The 14,525-nt window shown below is 46.2% G+C and overlaps 1 protein-coding gene across 11 annotated transcripts in view; it reads right to left on the bottom strand.

The window, feature by feature from the left end:
- SLC44A3 (solute carrier family 44 member 3) overlaps positions 1-14,525 on the bottom strand; it is a 334,651-nt gene that overhangs the window by 97,510 nt on the left and 222,616 nt on the right. For all 11 annotated transcript variants that reach the window (XR_015254888.1, XR_015254889.1, XM_086717625.1 and 8 more), the window contains 5 exons: positions 11,514-11,886; positions 10,892-10,999; positions 7,008-7,150; positions 4,494-4,630; positions 3,481-3,574 (listed from right to left, as the gene is read on the bottom strand). Coding sequence is in view for 9 of the 11 variants with exons in the window: in XM_086717625.1 (XP_086573751.1) it covers positions 3,481-3,574; positions 4,494-4,630; positions 7,008-7,150; positions 10,892-10,999; positions 11,514-11,540 (509 nt within the window). In the remaining 2 variants the exon portion in view is untranslated. The remainder of the gene's footprint in view (positions 1-3,480; positions 3,575-4,493; positions 4,631-7,007; positions 7,151-10,891; positions 11,000-11,513; positions 11,887-14,525) is intronic.

Here is a 14,525-nt window from a genome sequence, read left to right as displayed (position 1 = left end):
CTGAAGCAGGCTCCAGGCTCTGAGCTATCAGCACAGACGCGGGGCTCGAACCCACGAACCACGAGATCATGACTGAGCCGAAGTCGGATGTTCAACTGACTGAGCCACCCAGGGGCCCCTCAGCTAATTTTCTTACCACCGCAGAGTAATTTTACTTCCTGCTCTCTGAGTTTTAAACCTCTAATTTTTTCCTTTTCTAGTACTAAACAGTCTTTTTTTAAACAATTTTTTAACGTTTATTTATTTTTGAGAAAGAGACAGAGTGCGAGCAGGGGAGGGGCAGAGAGAGAGGGAGAAACAGAATCCAAAGCAGGCTCCAGGCTCTGAGCTGCCAGCACAGACCCCGATGCAGGGCTCGAATTCACAAGCTGTGAGATCATGACCTGAGCCAAAGTTGGACGCTTAACCGACTGAGCCACCCAGGCATGCCCCTACTAAATAGTCTTAATACCAATAAATCTGAATTGTTTTTAGAGCAAATGTTTTCTGAACTTTCAATTAGTATTTCTGAAAAATAAGGTCAGATGTAAATCTAATGTCATTTTGTTTTTCCCCAAACACAATTCTCCCTAAGACATTAATTTTGTCAACAAGGTTTGTTAAGATGGTGCTTTTCAGGCATTTCATAACCCTGTGCTGGTAAAGAATGACCCATCTCAGCCCTGAGAGTGACAGAGAAGCATGTAAAGTGTGGGTCACCCCTGATGTGTGTGGTTGACCAGTTGCCCTCTGAGGACTTGATTAGCTGGGGCAGGGGGTGTGACTGGGCCCCAGACCGTGGTTTCTTCCCCACTTCTCCTTTTCCTCTCTCACCAGCAAAACCACTCAGATTTGCAGGAAGTAATTCGTAGAGCTGACTGTACATTTCGATGACGCTGTTGGAATTCATCCGAGCAAACAACTCAGTGATGTGCACGGGCACCCACGTGGGAGGTGAGGACTAGAACTTAATTGATGGAAAACCCCAAGCCTTTTGGATTTTAAATACATGGGGACTCAAAATACAATATTATGTGGAACCCCAAAGGGAAAAAGATACGCTTGCTTGTTATCTTCTGTCGTTTTTCACTGCTCTTAAAAGCTCATACCTCAGGACACAAACCTTCTTGATATTCAGCCACTACTCTAAAAGGGTATGTTTCTCCTCACGTGATCGACAGAGGGAGAAGAAACAATTGGTTTAGTCAATAGAGGTATTTAGAAAATGTTTTTTGGCCCTGTGGCCACACTTCTCATGATTTCAAGCTTTCACTCTTGGCACTGCTCTTCCATGATAAATATGATAATTTCCATCTTAGAACAAACTCTTGCTTGTGTAGGAAAAGGAAACAGAGCCCTCAAGGCGATTTCTCTCTCCCTCTGTTGAGAAAGGTCAACCAACAGGTTTGTCTTTCCATGGAAAGGTCTGCATTTGGGGGGTGAAAGGCCTAGGACAGGTGTGGCAGAAAAATGGGGACCCTAGGACACATGCTATGGGGCTCTCCATACCCCCACCTTGGTGTGCGCCCAAGGAGGCCATCTGCCAGGTAAAATAACAGCAATGAAGCCTTGACGGTTGGTTTTGGATTACAGAAAGATATGGACCCTGTTTGGGTTTGCAGGCCAGCTCCACCTGCTGCTTATGCCACTTTACGCTGCTCCTGCGTGAGTTTTTTCTACCATAAAACCGGGATGAAGACAAGACCTACAGCACAGTGGTTTGAGGAGGTCCAGGTCAATGAATATGTCAAGAGCTTAGAAAGTACCTGGCAAGTATCAAAAGCTCAATAAATGCTCGCTATTATCAGCAGCAATATCAAGATACAAGCTTCCCACAGAATTACAGCCGCCATCCCATTGATAGGAAGAATTTATCTACCTCTGGTTAAGTTACAGCCTGAAAAATTCCGTTCTCTTCCAGTTCCCTCTGCAGGCACACTTACAAATTGTGTTCCCTAGAACAATCTTCTCAGAAGACAAATACCATATGACCTCACTTATATGTGGAATCTAAAATAGTCAATTTCACAGGAGCAGACAGTAGAAAGGTGTTGGCTGGGGCCTGGGGGAGGGGAAATGGCAAAATGATGGTCAAAATGTACAAAGTTAAACCCCTCCCTTCAAGCGTTAAATAATTTTCCTTTAACCTACTAAGCCACTGTAGTTTACTTTTTTGGCTTTAGTTATGTTTCACTGAGAGATGTTTATGATATCTAACAAAACTCAGAATTTAAAAAATAAGATACAGAAAAATGCAATGGGACTCTCCTCTGCAAATAATTCTCTCCTCTTCCAGTTACTTGTAACACAAAGTATTTATTTTAGATGCCAGGACAATGGTTAACTATATTCTTTCCTCCTATGTAGCTAAAATCGACTGGAGTTTTATTTTTTATTTTTTAGCACCTGTTAGATCAGCATTTTTCAAGCTATACTCACAACCCATTAGAAGATGGTGAAATAAACTGCTGTTTTTAAAAAGTGAAACAGAATTGAAACCTTTAGGACAAATCATTTGCAGTAAGGGGAAATCTTGTTTTGACAGACTTGCATTTCTGTTTTATACTCACAAGGATGCGTGAAGGTGTATGTATAGATGGAATACATTCTTTACTGTGGGTCCCAGCCAAGAGTTTGATAAACACTCTACTGGATGGTTGGCCCAATGCCCTGTTCTACTTCAATTATCATTACTTCTCAGGGATTTTGCACAGAGGTCTCATTCACTGTAAGTATACTTACAACTTTTAAAAGCATGGTAATGCAAAACAAACCAAGTCTTCCTTCAGAACATCTCAGCATCCTGACGGTGGCGATGATTAGTAATTGTGTTTTCCCCATTACCTTTCTCGATGGCTCAAATGTGAGCCATTTACCGTGGCAATACAACTACCGTGTCGCCATTACAGCTTTATTCTACAAATATATGTAAGGTACCTCCTATGTGCCAGGTACTACACTAGTTGATACGAACGGCTGACTCTAAAAGGAGTTCACAAGTGGAATCCTTGAGAAGGACCTGTTTTCTGTCCTCATCGAGCAGGTGCTTTTGGTGGCCCCTTGGCCTCGCCCATATAGGTCTGTTTCTTAGGGAGACATCTAGAGTTGTAAAAACTAACCAATGTCTGGTTGCAATAAAAGAGAAATTACTTTCTACTTTGTAATAAGTAGTTGGAGTAGAAAAAACACATACCAACTACTTTATCAAACCACTCAACTGGTGATTCGCATACGAATTCTGCTAGCTCCAGTGTTGTCATTTTCTGACTATGTGTATTTCCAGTGGTGAGTTTTCTCCTTCTGTAGCCTGGTTCCTAATCTACTGTCCATCATGTATAGTGCAGATAGATAGCTCCTCCTTGTTTATCCCTGGCCTTCTGTAGACCGTAGGGCTCTACCAAATATCTCCTTCCTGCTTCCAACAATACCCACAAGAGCAACAGATGCAAGTACTCCATAACTTCTGTTGATGGATAAAGAAAAAATATGGAAGCTTTTTACCTCGGAGGAACGGGCAGCCTGGGACACAATGAGTCTGCATTTGGATTCTGGGTGTAGTTGATGGAATTCAAACTGTAAACACACAGGAAAGACCCTGGAAGCAGAAGACACACAGACTGTACTATCTCCCTCTCATCTTTCTAGGGGAGCCAGTAAGAAAGCTACCATCCTTTTACCAAACCAAGAAGGAGATGGAATCAATCACTCAGGTTTAGAAAACACGTCTATAGATGATCTAAACACAGTAAGAATAAGCATCCAATTCGAGGTCAGACTGAGGCCTCTCTTTCTCTCTCTCCTAAATCTCAACTTAAAACTAAAAGTTATACAATTGGCACAAAAATTATTTGAAGGGTTTTTTTTGGAGGGGGGAGGAATGATTTATTGCATAGGCTTGATATTTTTAACCCAGTCTTGCAAATAATTTTTTAAAAATCTGGCACATCATTTCACAGGCAGATAGAATTTGCAGCGGGTTGCCTCGAATTTCTTTTACTTTCCTTTTCTTGTTTAATCCCTGTAACATAAATCTCACAAGCAGGCTCAGGGCAAGGTGCTTCAGTTACGTAAACAATTAGTGCCAAGTATCCTTGGGCCCCAACATTGTAATGAAAGAACATACTTGTCAGCAACTCGCTACAAAGCCGGCAGCTCCTCTCTAGGACTGGATGTGCCCTGTGCACAGAGCTCTCTGACCTCCGTCTGACGCTGCCTTTGGGCCCTAAGTGTCAGTCTACACTATACTCTGTATGCAAGGCCATCCCCTGGCAGTGAGCACAGAACAGCTAGGGTTTCAGATAAATTCCAGATAAAGCTGAATGAGGCTGTACAAGGCCCAGGAGAAAGCACTGATGGCCTCTCGCACACAAGAAGAGGCTACCACAGGCAATGACAATCTCCAGTTTTGCAGAGAAAGCAGTGCCAGGGGAATCTGTCACCTAGGTCTGCACAGGTTACCCCACTATGGTTCCCGCCCTCAGGGGGAAGAGCGAGCTCCGTCCCCTGGTGCCTACCATTCTTGTCTGCAAAGAGCTGGACCTCTTCCAGGGTATCAAGCTGCTCTTCAGGACAGCTCGACACGCACAGGATGGTGGAACTGAGCCTCACGTCCTTGACTTCCGGGTTGCAGGAATTCATAAAGAATACGTGTCTAGGAAACAGATGAAATGAGAATATCTTAGAGCATATCCTCTCACTGGGTTTAATTAGGGGCCTTAAAACCCATGTTATCAAATGTGGGAATAATTAAGGCAAACTTTTATAGCCAAGCACCTCAGAATAATTTACCATGTATTATGCCTACTGGGGGTCATCTATGGAGTTGTGCAGCGGAGAAATCATGCTCAAATAGTAATAAAACTTCCCTTTTCCAGATTCAGCATTTCCTGGGAGAGAACCTAAGGGGTGGCCTGAGGAAGGCGCCGAGGAAGGGAAAGGATTAAACTGCACATGGAATGCTAGATCAGGCCAGTGCGTGAACTACTAGCCAAGTCCACGGAAGACATATTTGCACCCGAGTGTTCAACTGTACTTCAGAGAATAGCTGACCTCAGGGGAGTGAGCAGAAAGAGGGAGGCCCCGGCTGTGAATGAAAAGCCTGCCCCTCTCCCCCACCTGCCAGTTTGAGAGCCAGGAAAGTCACGAGACCCTTCCCACTCCAACTGTTCCACCAGTGGGTAGATGGGGCCGAGAACAAAGCTGGTTGTTGCTATTAGCGGGGTCATGAGCCAGGCTGGCACCGGTAGCTCCCAGACCATGCCCAACACCTCCCCAGGCTGTTGAGATCAGAGGGACGCCAGAAGGGGAGCCCGGGAGCCTGCCAGACAGGCAGTCCTGGAGGGACCTGGTGAAGGGGCGCGGGGAGGGGGCGGAACAGAGGGAGGTGGTATGATAGGAGACGGGGGAACAGATTTCCCAAATTTAGGATACACAGTTTAATTTTTTTTTGAAATTGTGGTAAAATACACATAAAATTTTACCATACTAACCATTTTAGGTGTAGAGCGCAGTGGCATTAAGTACATCCCCACCACTCACCCGCAGAACTCCTTATAACCTTGCAAAACCCAAGCTCTGTACCCACTAAGCAAGCCCTGTGCCAGGCAACCACCATTCTTTCTGTCTCTGTGCGTTTGACTACTCTAGGAACCTGAGATAGTGAGATCACAAAGTATTTTTCTTTTTGTGACTGGCTTATTTCACTTAGCCTAACATCCTCAAGATTTACTCAAGTTGTACCTCGTGTTAGAATTTCCTTCCTCTTTAAGACCGACTAACATCCCATTCTATACACATACAACACTGTGTTTGCTGATGGGACACCTGGTTGCCTCTACTTGTTGGCTCCTGGGAATGCATACTTTACATCTCCAAGAGGAAGACTATTTCTCAGCATGCACGCATACATCCCCCCCCTCGGGGGGGGGGCAGCCCCCTTCTTCCTTCTTTTTTAAAGTGATCCCCAAGTGCAGGAGGAAATGTGTCCACGTGATCCACATCCAGCAATGTAGAGCCCCTCTCCTCAGGGGCAACACTGAGTGGTAGAAGGGGCGTGGTCTGAGAACTGTATTTGGTGACTCCAAACTTGTACTCAGGATCTATTCAAAACTGCAACATTCTCTCGTAGGAGGGGCTTTTGGTCATCAAGTCTCAAAAATTACTTCTTTGGGGCGCCTGGGTGGCGCAGTCGGTTAAGCGTCCGGCTTCAGCCAGGTCACGATCTCGCGGACCGTGAGTTCGAGCCCCGCATCAGGCTCTGGGCTGATGGCTGGGAGCCTGGAGCCTGTTTCTGATTCTGTGTCTCCCTCTCTCTCTGCCCCTCCCCCGTTCATGCTCTGTCTCTCTCTGTCCCAAAAATAAATAAACGTTGAAAAAAAAAATTAAAAAAAAAAAAATTACTTCAAGGCAGCCTCCATCTTAGAAAAACCATGGCCAAGGCTTTCTTGCCTCTCAGGGGATTCCAATTGCTTCTCTTCCTTTTCTGTTTCTGTGTTGGAGTTGGGGGGTAGTGAGACTACAGTGCCATAGCTGAGACCACAGACTGGGGAGGGAGTGGAACACAAGTTCCCAGAATTCCCAGGTGGGATTCAGGAATTACCACACAGATAAAATACTGTGGATGATGTACAACTGGTAACATCAATTGGTAACGTGATTCTGATACATTATGGATAACAATAGTAGCCACTAACAGATTAAGTCTTAGCTCATGCAGTGTCTCAGTGGATCCTTAAAATAACCTTGTGAGACCGGCATAACAACCCGTTGAAAAGATGAAAACCGGGTTCAGAGAAGTTAAGTACTCTGCCCAAGGTCACATGGCTGAAAATTAGCACCGGCTGAATCTGAACAGAGGACCAGCTGATTCCAAAACCTGTGTCTTCACTACCGTACACATGCCTCCTTTTTTATGAGATGGGCTGATTGTTTTAAATGAGAAAACATTTTCCAGGCTCAAAATGGCTAATTTATACAGTTTTGAAATATAGGATAGCCCCTGCAGGTTGGGGATTTACTTGAACACTTACCTTTTCAGGGTCATGTCCTGCCCTGAAAGAGGGGCCCCTTCTACAGGGGAGTTCTTCTTGCCACACACGTTGCCAAAGCTGTCATAGCCAAAGAGGAGTCTTCCCGTGGCTCCCGCCACCATCGAGTAGCCCATGATGAACAGCTGGTAAAATTCAAGTGGCACATGAGAGGCTGGCCAACAGGCTGAAAACACGGGCCCCTGCATCCCTCAAGATGTTGATATCAAGTGGAGACAGGTAGACAATGAATCTCCCCAGCATCACTGTACTTCTCTCCTTCAGCAACAATGTCAACAATTCAAATCAGTCAGGAGGCTGTCACTCTCACCCTTGTTTTAACAAGTTAGGTAGGGAGAACATCCTAAAAGGCTGAACGGATCCTTGCCTGTGTTCTTACCTCCGTGTCCTCTGTATCCTCTTCTCCATGAGTCTGTCATTTTTTCTTCTGGGCCTAACTTTACCAGGGCAACTCAAATTTTCTTCCCCCTGGAGGTTCTTGCTTTATCTAAGCGCTCCCCACCCCCCCACCCCCCACCCGCTATGCCACATCTTTCCCCAAGCTTCCTTCTATCCCCTTCCAACTCTCTCCCTTCTTTTCCTTTTCCTTGTCCTCCCCACCCCACACCCCGCCAAGTTTCCTTCACTGGTCCTGCCTTCCCTCTTTTCCTCTCTTCCTTCTCCCCACCCCACCCATCCTCTCTCTTTTTTTTTTTTTTTTGTCTTATATTTAGGGGACTCTGACCCTCAGGGGCAGAGACAACACAGTTGATGTGTAGCAAGATACTGTTCATAACAAGTGAGAAAATGGTGTTTTGGAATAAGTGCTTAAAATATACAAAATAAAGAATCTCAGGAATTCTGGACAACAACCTCTTGCAACTATAGTCACTTTTTTCCCCAATATCATCATGAATATGGAATACTTGAAACTTCAGCTCAAACCACTGTCCCATTCATCATATGTAGTGATGGGCCCCTCCACTAAGATTGAGTGTGTACCTCCCCCCATGATGTGATCTTAGTGTTGTAAGTTTCCCAATTTACAGTGAGTGCATTGAATAGCATTGAAAAACTAGTGCTGACATGATCGTTCCGGGAGTGAGGATACAGTACATCATTCGATAAAATATGGGGCGCCTGGGTGGCTCAGTCAGTTAAGCGTCCGACTTCGGCTCAGGTCACGATCTCGCGGTTCGTGAGTTCGAGCCCCGCGTCGGGCTCTGGGCCGATGGCTCAGAGCCTGGATCCTGCTTCCGATTCTGTGTCTCCCTCTCTCTCTGCCCCTCCCCCGTTCATGCTCTGTCTCTCTCTGTCTCAAAAATAAAAATAAACGTTAAAAAAATTTAAAAAAAAATGTAGTAATGATGCCCTATGTCCTAAAGGTAGACTGTCCCAAAGTCAAATATGTTTCAGATAGTCTGCATTTGTTACTAACTTAGAAATCAAAATAATAGTCTTGAAACGCCCAGTGTGTGCCAGAGACTGTGACCAGGGGACGTAAATATGAACAAAACCAAGTCCCTGCCTTCAAGGAACTCAGCCCAGAAGATGGGCGGGTTCTCTGTCCCTCCCACACCCAGCACCTCCTCAGTCTCATGGTCTGATTCCAGGACGAGAGCATCACCTTTGCTGGGGGACAGCTGGCTCATCCTGTACTTAGAGGCTGTGGGGATGGGAATACTCAGCCCCGGGCTGCAGCTTCTCCTCCCTCTCGGCTTGGAGCGTGGGAAGGTCCTGACTGGGTCTGGTCTTGGAGGAAAGGGGTCCTGTGCTGCTGCCCGGCTCACCAGAGAGCTAATAGCAAAGTGGTATTTTCCACTTACCAGCATTCTTTATGTTAATATCTCCCTTGGGAAGCCTGTGGGAGGAGCGGACATTTTGTTTTTGTTGTATTTTAGGGCGGGAGGATTTGGTGCACACTGAGTCCTTGCCATATTTCTACTTTATACCTTCGAACTTTGTTCTAATTTCAAACACACAATTACAATTCCGTAAGATGGTGATACAGTAGGCGTGTCTACGAGGTATGGTGAGGCTGTCAAGGAGGTCACCGTCAACTGTGCCAGGGGAGATCCAGAAAATGGAGTCTTAAAAGGGGAATGGAAGCGGGCAGGTGGGGGAGGACACTGGAGAGGTAAGTAGAGGCAGAGACAGTCCAGAATTTGAGACATTCTGTTCTGTGCATCTTATGCAAATATAAACACAGGCAGGCTACTCTTTCTCTTGGCAGTAGACCATCTCTGCCTGTAACTCTAGCCCCTTACCCTAAACCTCCTTTGTCTTAACTCGGGGGGGGGGGGGGGGTGGGCAGTACCATCAATAACCCCATTTAGCATGTTACCTCACTACTGCTCAAGATGTCACAAGATCAGAAAGCTAAACAGCAGAGGCGGAAAAGCCTCCTTGCCCTTTTTTAAGTATCTGTGGTTAAAAAAAAAAAAAAAGTTGCAGAAGACACGAAAAGCCAGTCAGCTTGAAGGGTTCTCATTATTCAAATGCAATACAGGAAAGAGAATGCTGGCATATTGAAGCCTTCAAATTTATTCTGTAAATGACATGTAATTTGAAAACAGTTCCCAGCTCTGTGCCACCTCTCAGATGGCTCATAATTCTTCAGGCTGCAATGAGCCATCTACAAATCCTTTCCCCAGGCGGCTGTTGGGCTGAGAGTTTGGCAGTGATGTGCTAGGTCTGAACCGTGGAGGGGCTAGGGAAGATCACCGAGGAACATGGACAACCTGAGGCAGAAACTGCCCGGTGCCTGCAGGACAGCTGCTCCCTGCACCGGAACCCCAGCAGGCCCAGAGAGGAACAGCAGCTGTCTGTGGGGAAGCTAAGAAGGATGCGGTGTATACACACATGCTCTCTCCCGGCTCCTCCCGTAGGAGGGCTCCATGAAAGGGACAACACACGACATTCAGTTACACCTTGAAGACCCAACCTTCCACTGTGCCTGTAACCATGTCTGTGAGACACCGGTAGGTAAAGTCGACCAGCGAACAAATGCTTTTCCAAAGAAAGAGGAACAAACATGGTATTTTAGGGTCTATTCAAATTGAAATCTTTGCAACAAAGGTAATTACTATGGGGTAGCTATTATGCTGCTTTGTAAATTAATCATTAACCGCACAGCAAACAGCGTGCCTCAGTCTAGAATGGATGTTTTCATGAACATGATCTTTAAAGCTGAGAAGGGCTCCTTCTGCTGTTACCCACAATAAAGTATCTAAAATAAGTATCAAAGCATCCAGATTTAGCTGCCAAGAAACCCTCCCAGGACTCATGTGGCACAGCCTGATGAGGTCTACCAGCAATCCTATGTACCTAGAAACTAGAATGGGGAAAAAATTCATCACCTAACTAGAGAGTTTCTATCAAAGGCTCATTTCCTTTGCTAAACACAACATACAGAGAGTGTGTGTGTGACGCTCAGCTGAGGTGAGAGTAATTTCTCTCTAGGATTTTCGCCCGAACGGCAAACAGTTCATGAACATTTTGTTTGGGGGGCTGTGATGGTAAAAGAACTTCCAGGTAGTGAGCTCAGATAATAAGGGATCACACGCTGGCCTATTAAGTAACAATCCTAAGAAGTGACTCTCATTTCCTAATGGGGTCTTTCATTAGACTGTGGCCTGCAGTAATAAGACAGCCTCTCCAAATTAGCCGGCCTAGGAGATTAAGAGACACCTGATAGGACTTCCCCAGGACCGATGCTTACTGTGTGGTAATGGCAGGTGTCTCTCATTGTAGCACAAACTTTAACCTGGTACCACCTGGATCCCTAGGCTTCCCCAGGGAAGGCACTAGGAATACGATTTACATGTGGGCACAGTTATTTCAGGAAACACACCGTGGTCTCTTCCCTACTAGGCATCTATACTTACCAAACCAGTCCAAAAGAGAAAGAAGAGGAATAGCCATGTCGTATCTGTGCACTTCCTATAAATCTGAGGTCTCCACTCTCTTTTCCGGGGGGTTCTCTCTGCAGAAAACTTCCAGACCAAAAAAAAAAAAAAAAAGGGGGGGGGTTGGAAAGTTGAGGAAAAGGGGATAAATAACCATATGGGTCATAACCTGGAAACTGAATCCAAATGTACTGAAGATTGTTCAAAGTAACTTTTCTTCCTTCCTTTCATTTTTTTTTTTTTTTTTTTTTTAACGTGGCCTCCTGAAACTTTCAACAGAGACTCTGAAACAACCTGCTCTGTGCGGAGTAGAAGTGAAGTCCCCAGTCGCTAACTCCTTACCTGGAGGTGCACCTGTAGGCCGCCCCAAGTTTGTGCTCTGCAGCCAGCCTCTCCCGCGCCTCCGCCTGAGCACACGAGTGGGGTCCTAGATCCTCCCCGCCACGTGTCCCCAGAACAAGGCGAGGGGCGGGCTGGGCTCTATCCTGGTGGATAGGGAAGGCGGAAGCTTCCGGACGGGCAGGTGCTAGGAGTTGCCCGAACCTTCCCCTGGGGCTCCCAGCCTTCCCGCGGGGCCTTTTTGCGCGCGGCGGCTACTCACCAGGTACTCGGCGCCGGGACACTGCATCCTGTGCTGCGGCGCCGGGCCGAAGACTGGTAGCCCACGAAGCGCCCCGCGGCAGAGGAGCCTGCGGCCAGAAGGCCCAGCGGCCGGAAGGGGCGCAGCGCCGCCCCGCGGCCGCCTCCGCGAGCCTCGAGCTTGGCCCTCGGCGTCACCGGAGCGGCTCCGGGCCCGCCCGGGTCAGTCACCTGTTAGCGGGAGGGCCGCAGTGTTCCCAGGCCCTCGGCGTCCACCATCTGCGCGGTGGTGGTTGCCGGGATGCCCATCTCGCCGACGGAAGCGCGGAATCCGCGGCTGCTCCAGCGCAGGCCCCGGCTCAGCCAGGATCCTGCGCGAGTCCTCATTAGCGCCTCTGCGAAGAGCAAGAAGCAGAGTCTCAACAAATCCTTCCCGAGGGGTGGAGTACTGCGTTACGCCCAGCCGACAAGGAAGTAGCACTTACCTGTGTCGGATTCTGTTCTAGCGGCTCGACAAGCATTATGAAATCATCAACAAAGCAGAAATCATTGTTATCCCTGATCTGCAGTGAGGGAAACCGAGGCACGGGAAAGCAGCGATGGGACATGCTCAGTGAGACACAGCTGTAAGCTGTAGAACTAGGAGTTGAACCCAAGCCCTCAGGCAGGCGCCTTCAAGTGGTTCTCTGCAAACACTACGTGAGGGATGGGAAGAGCGAATATGAATCAGGAGAAAAAAAAAAAACACCCCATGAATCTAAATGAGAGAAATATGAAGCATGAAAAATATAATAATTGGAATGACTGTTTGTTGATGCTATTTATTAATAATAATGTGGGATAAATCTAGTAGAATCAATACGGCTGAAGAGGAATTAGTGATTAGAAGAGCGGTTTCAGCAACTCCCCAGCGGAAGCAGGAAAGCATTAAAAAAAGGAAATAAGGCAGCTTATTTTAAAATTTCCTAAGGAGTATCAGGTATAGAACTAGGACAGGAAAAGGAATGTTATAAAAAAGGAGAGGAGGAAATATTTGAAGACCTAATGGAGCTAAATTCCAAGGTTGAAAGAAAGAAAGAAACCTCAGACTGCAAGGGTGCATCTCAAGCCGTATAGAAATATTTCAAATATTTTTATCGTTTGTTTTAGGAATTTCCTAAAAATCCATTTATTGGAGCCATGGACCAACTGCCCAACTAGTTCTTGTCAGAATAACAGCTCTTCCTGTGACCCACAGATCAGTCAACAGAGTTATAACACAACTGTACCCTTCAAGACTCACTTCAAACCCTCCCCTTCCCATGTCCGTGTCAACTATGACATGACCAAGTTGTCCAATCTAATCAGCCTGTCTGCACTGAAGGACGCATCTTAATCAGACCCTGAAAAACCTATAAATACCCCCATCCTTGAAACACATCAAATGTGTTTGTATTAATACATTTATAATAATACTAAATAAAAATAAAGCCTCATTGGTTGCCTTTAGCAGTTTCTAGGGCTCAGGGGTGCCTGGCTGGCTCAGTCAGTTAAGTGTCCAACTCTTGATTTTGGCTTAGGTCATGATCTCACAGTTCATGGGTTCTAGTCCCGCGTTGGGCTCTGCACTGACAGTTCGGAGCCTACTTGGGATTCTCTCTCTCCCTCTCCCTCTCTGCCCCTCTCCTGTTCGTGTGCTCTCTCTCTCTTAAAGTTTCTAGGGGTCAGACTCATTATTTTGAAACTGGTTAAGGAAAGGGGAGGAATCAAGCACGTATCCCGCCTCTCCTATATGAACTGTGCTGTGGGGTAATCACATAATTGATGGAGATTTCTCTTTATAGAAATATTCTGGCTTATATAAGTGCAGAAGGAATGACAGAATTTAGGATATCACAGTCTGCCAAACATGACAACAAAGGGACAACCAGACATTAGTCTTCTCCCAATGAAGAAAGAACACATTGCCCCCTGTGGTAGTCAACCAGAAAAATCTACACTAATCTACCAATTTATTTTTTATTTTTTTTTAATGTTTTATTTATTTTTGACAGAGACAGAGCATGAGCAGGGGAGGGGCAGAGAGAGAGGGAGGCACAGAATCCGAAGCAGGCTCCAGGCTCCGAGCTGCCAGCACAGAGCCCGACGTGGGGCTCGAACTCACAGACGGCGAGATCATGACCTGAGCTGAAGTTGGACGCTCAACCGACTGAGCCACCCAGGCACCCCTGACTACCAATTTATAAGAAATATAGGGAACAGAGGGACAAGTCAAATGACACCACAGGATGCCATCAGCAAAACCGAGAATGGGAGAGTCTCAGACACAGGACCTTGTTTTAACATCAACAACAACAGTAGCAGCAGCAAAAAGATTTTAAGAAAAAAAAAGGGGGGGAAACCTAAAAATTAAAAGAGAGTTGAGAGGTATTTTAACAGAGAACAGAGGACATTGTTTAGATCCAGATTACACCAACTGGCAAAAATAAAAGGAAAGACCTTCAGAGGACCATCTAGGGTATGCGAATCCTCACTGGATATTGGATAATTTGAAGCAATTTATATTAAGGAATTTGGGGATCTGATGATGTCATTGGGGTTAAATTTAAGGGAAGTGCTTACCATTTAGATTTACATCCTAAAACTTATACAAAATAGTAGGCTGTCTGAGATTTGCTTTAAAAACTCTGGGGCAAGGGCCCCTGGATGGATCAGTCAGTTAAGCATCCGACTTCGGCCCACGTCATGATCTCACTGTTTGTGAATTCTATCCGCACACTGGGCTCTCAGCACAGAGCCTGTTTCAGACCCTCTGTGCCCCTCTTTCTGTCCCTCCCCCACCTCTCAAAAATAAATAAACATTTAAAAGTAAAGTTTTTAAAAAAAAAATCCAAGGCAAAGGGCAACGGGTGGAGGTGTGGAGGGAAACGAGATTGACCACCAGCTGATCATTGCTGAAGTTGGGGAAGTATACATGAGGCTCATTAAATTGTTTTCTCGGGGCGCCTGGGTGGCGCAGTCGGTTAAGCGGCCGACTTCAGCCAGGTCACGATCT

This window comes from Puma concolor, chromosome C1 (genome assembly GCF_028749965.1).
Source record: "Puma concolor isolate L17-30 chromosome C1, mPumCon1.1.hap2, whole genome shotgun sequence".
Classification (NCBI taxonomy): Eukaryota; Metazoa; Chordata; class Mammalia; order Carnivora; family Felidae; genus Puma; species Puma concolor.
The sequence above is the reverse complement of the archived record's forward strand: the minus strand, read 5'-3'. Positions and strand labels throughout refer to the sequence as shown.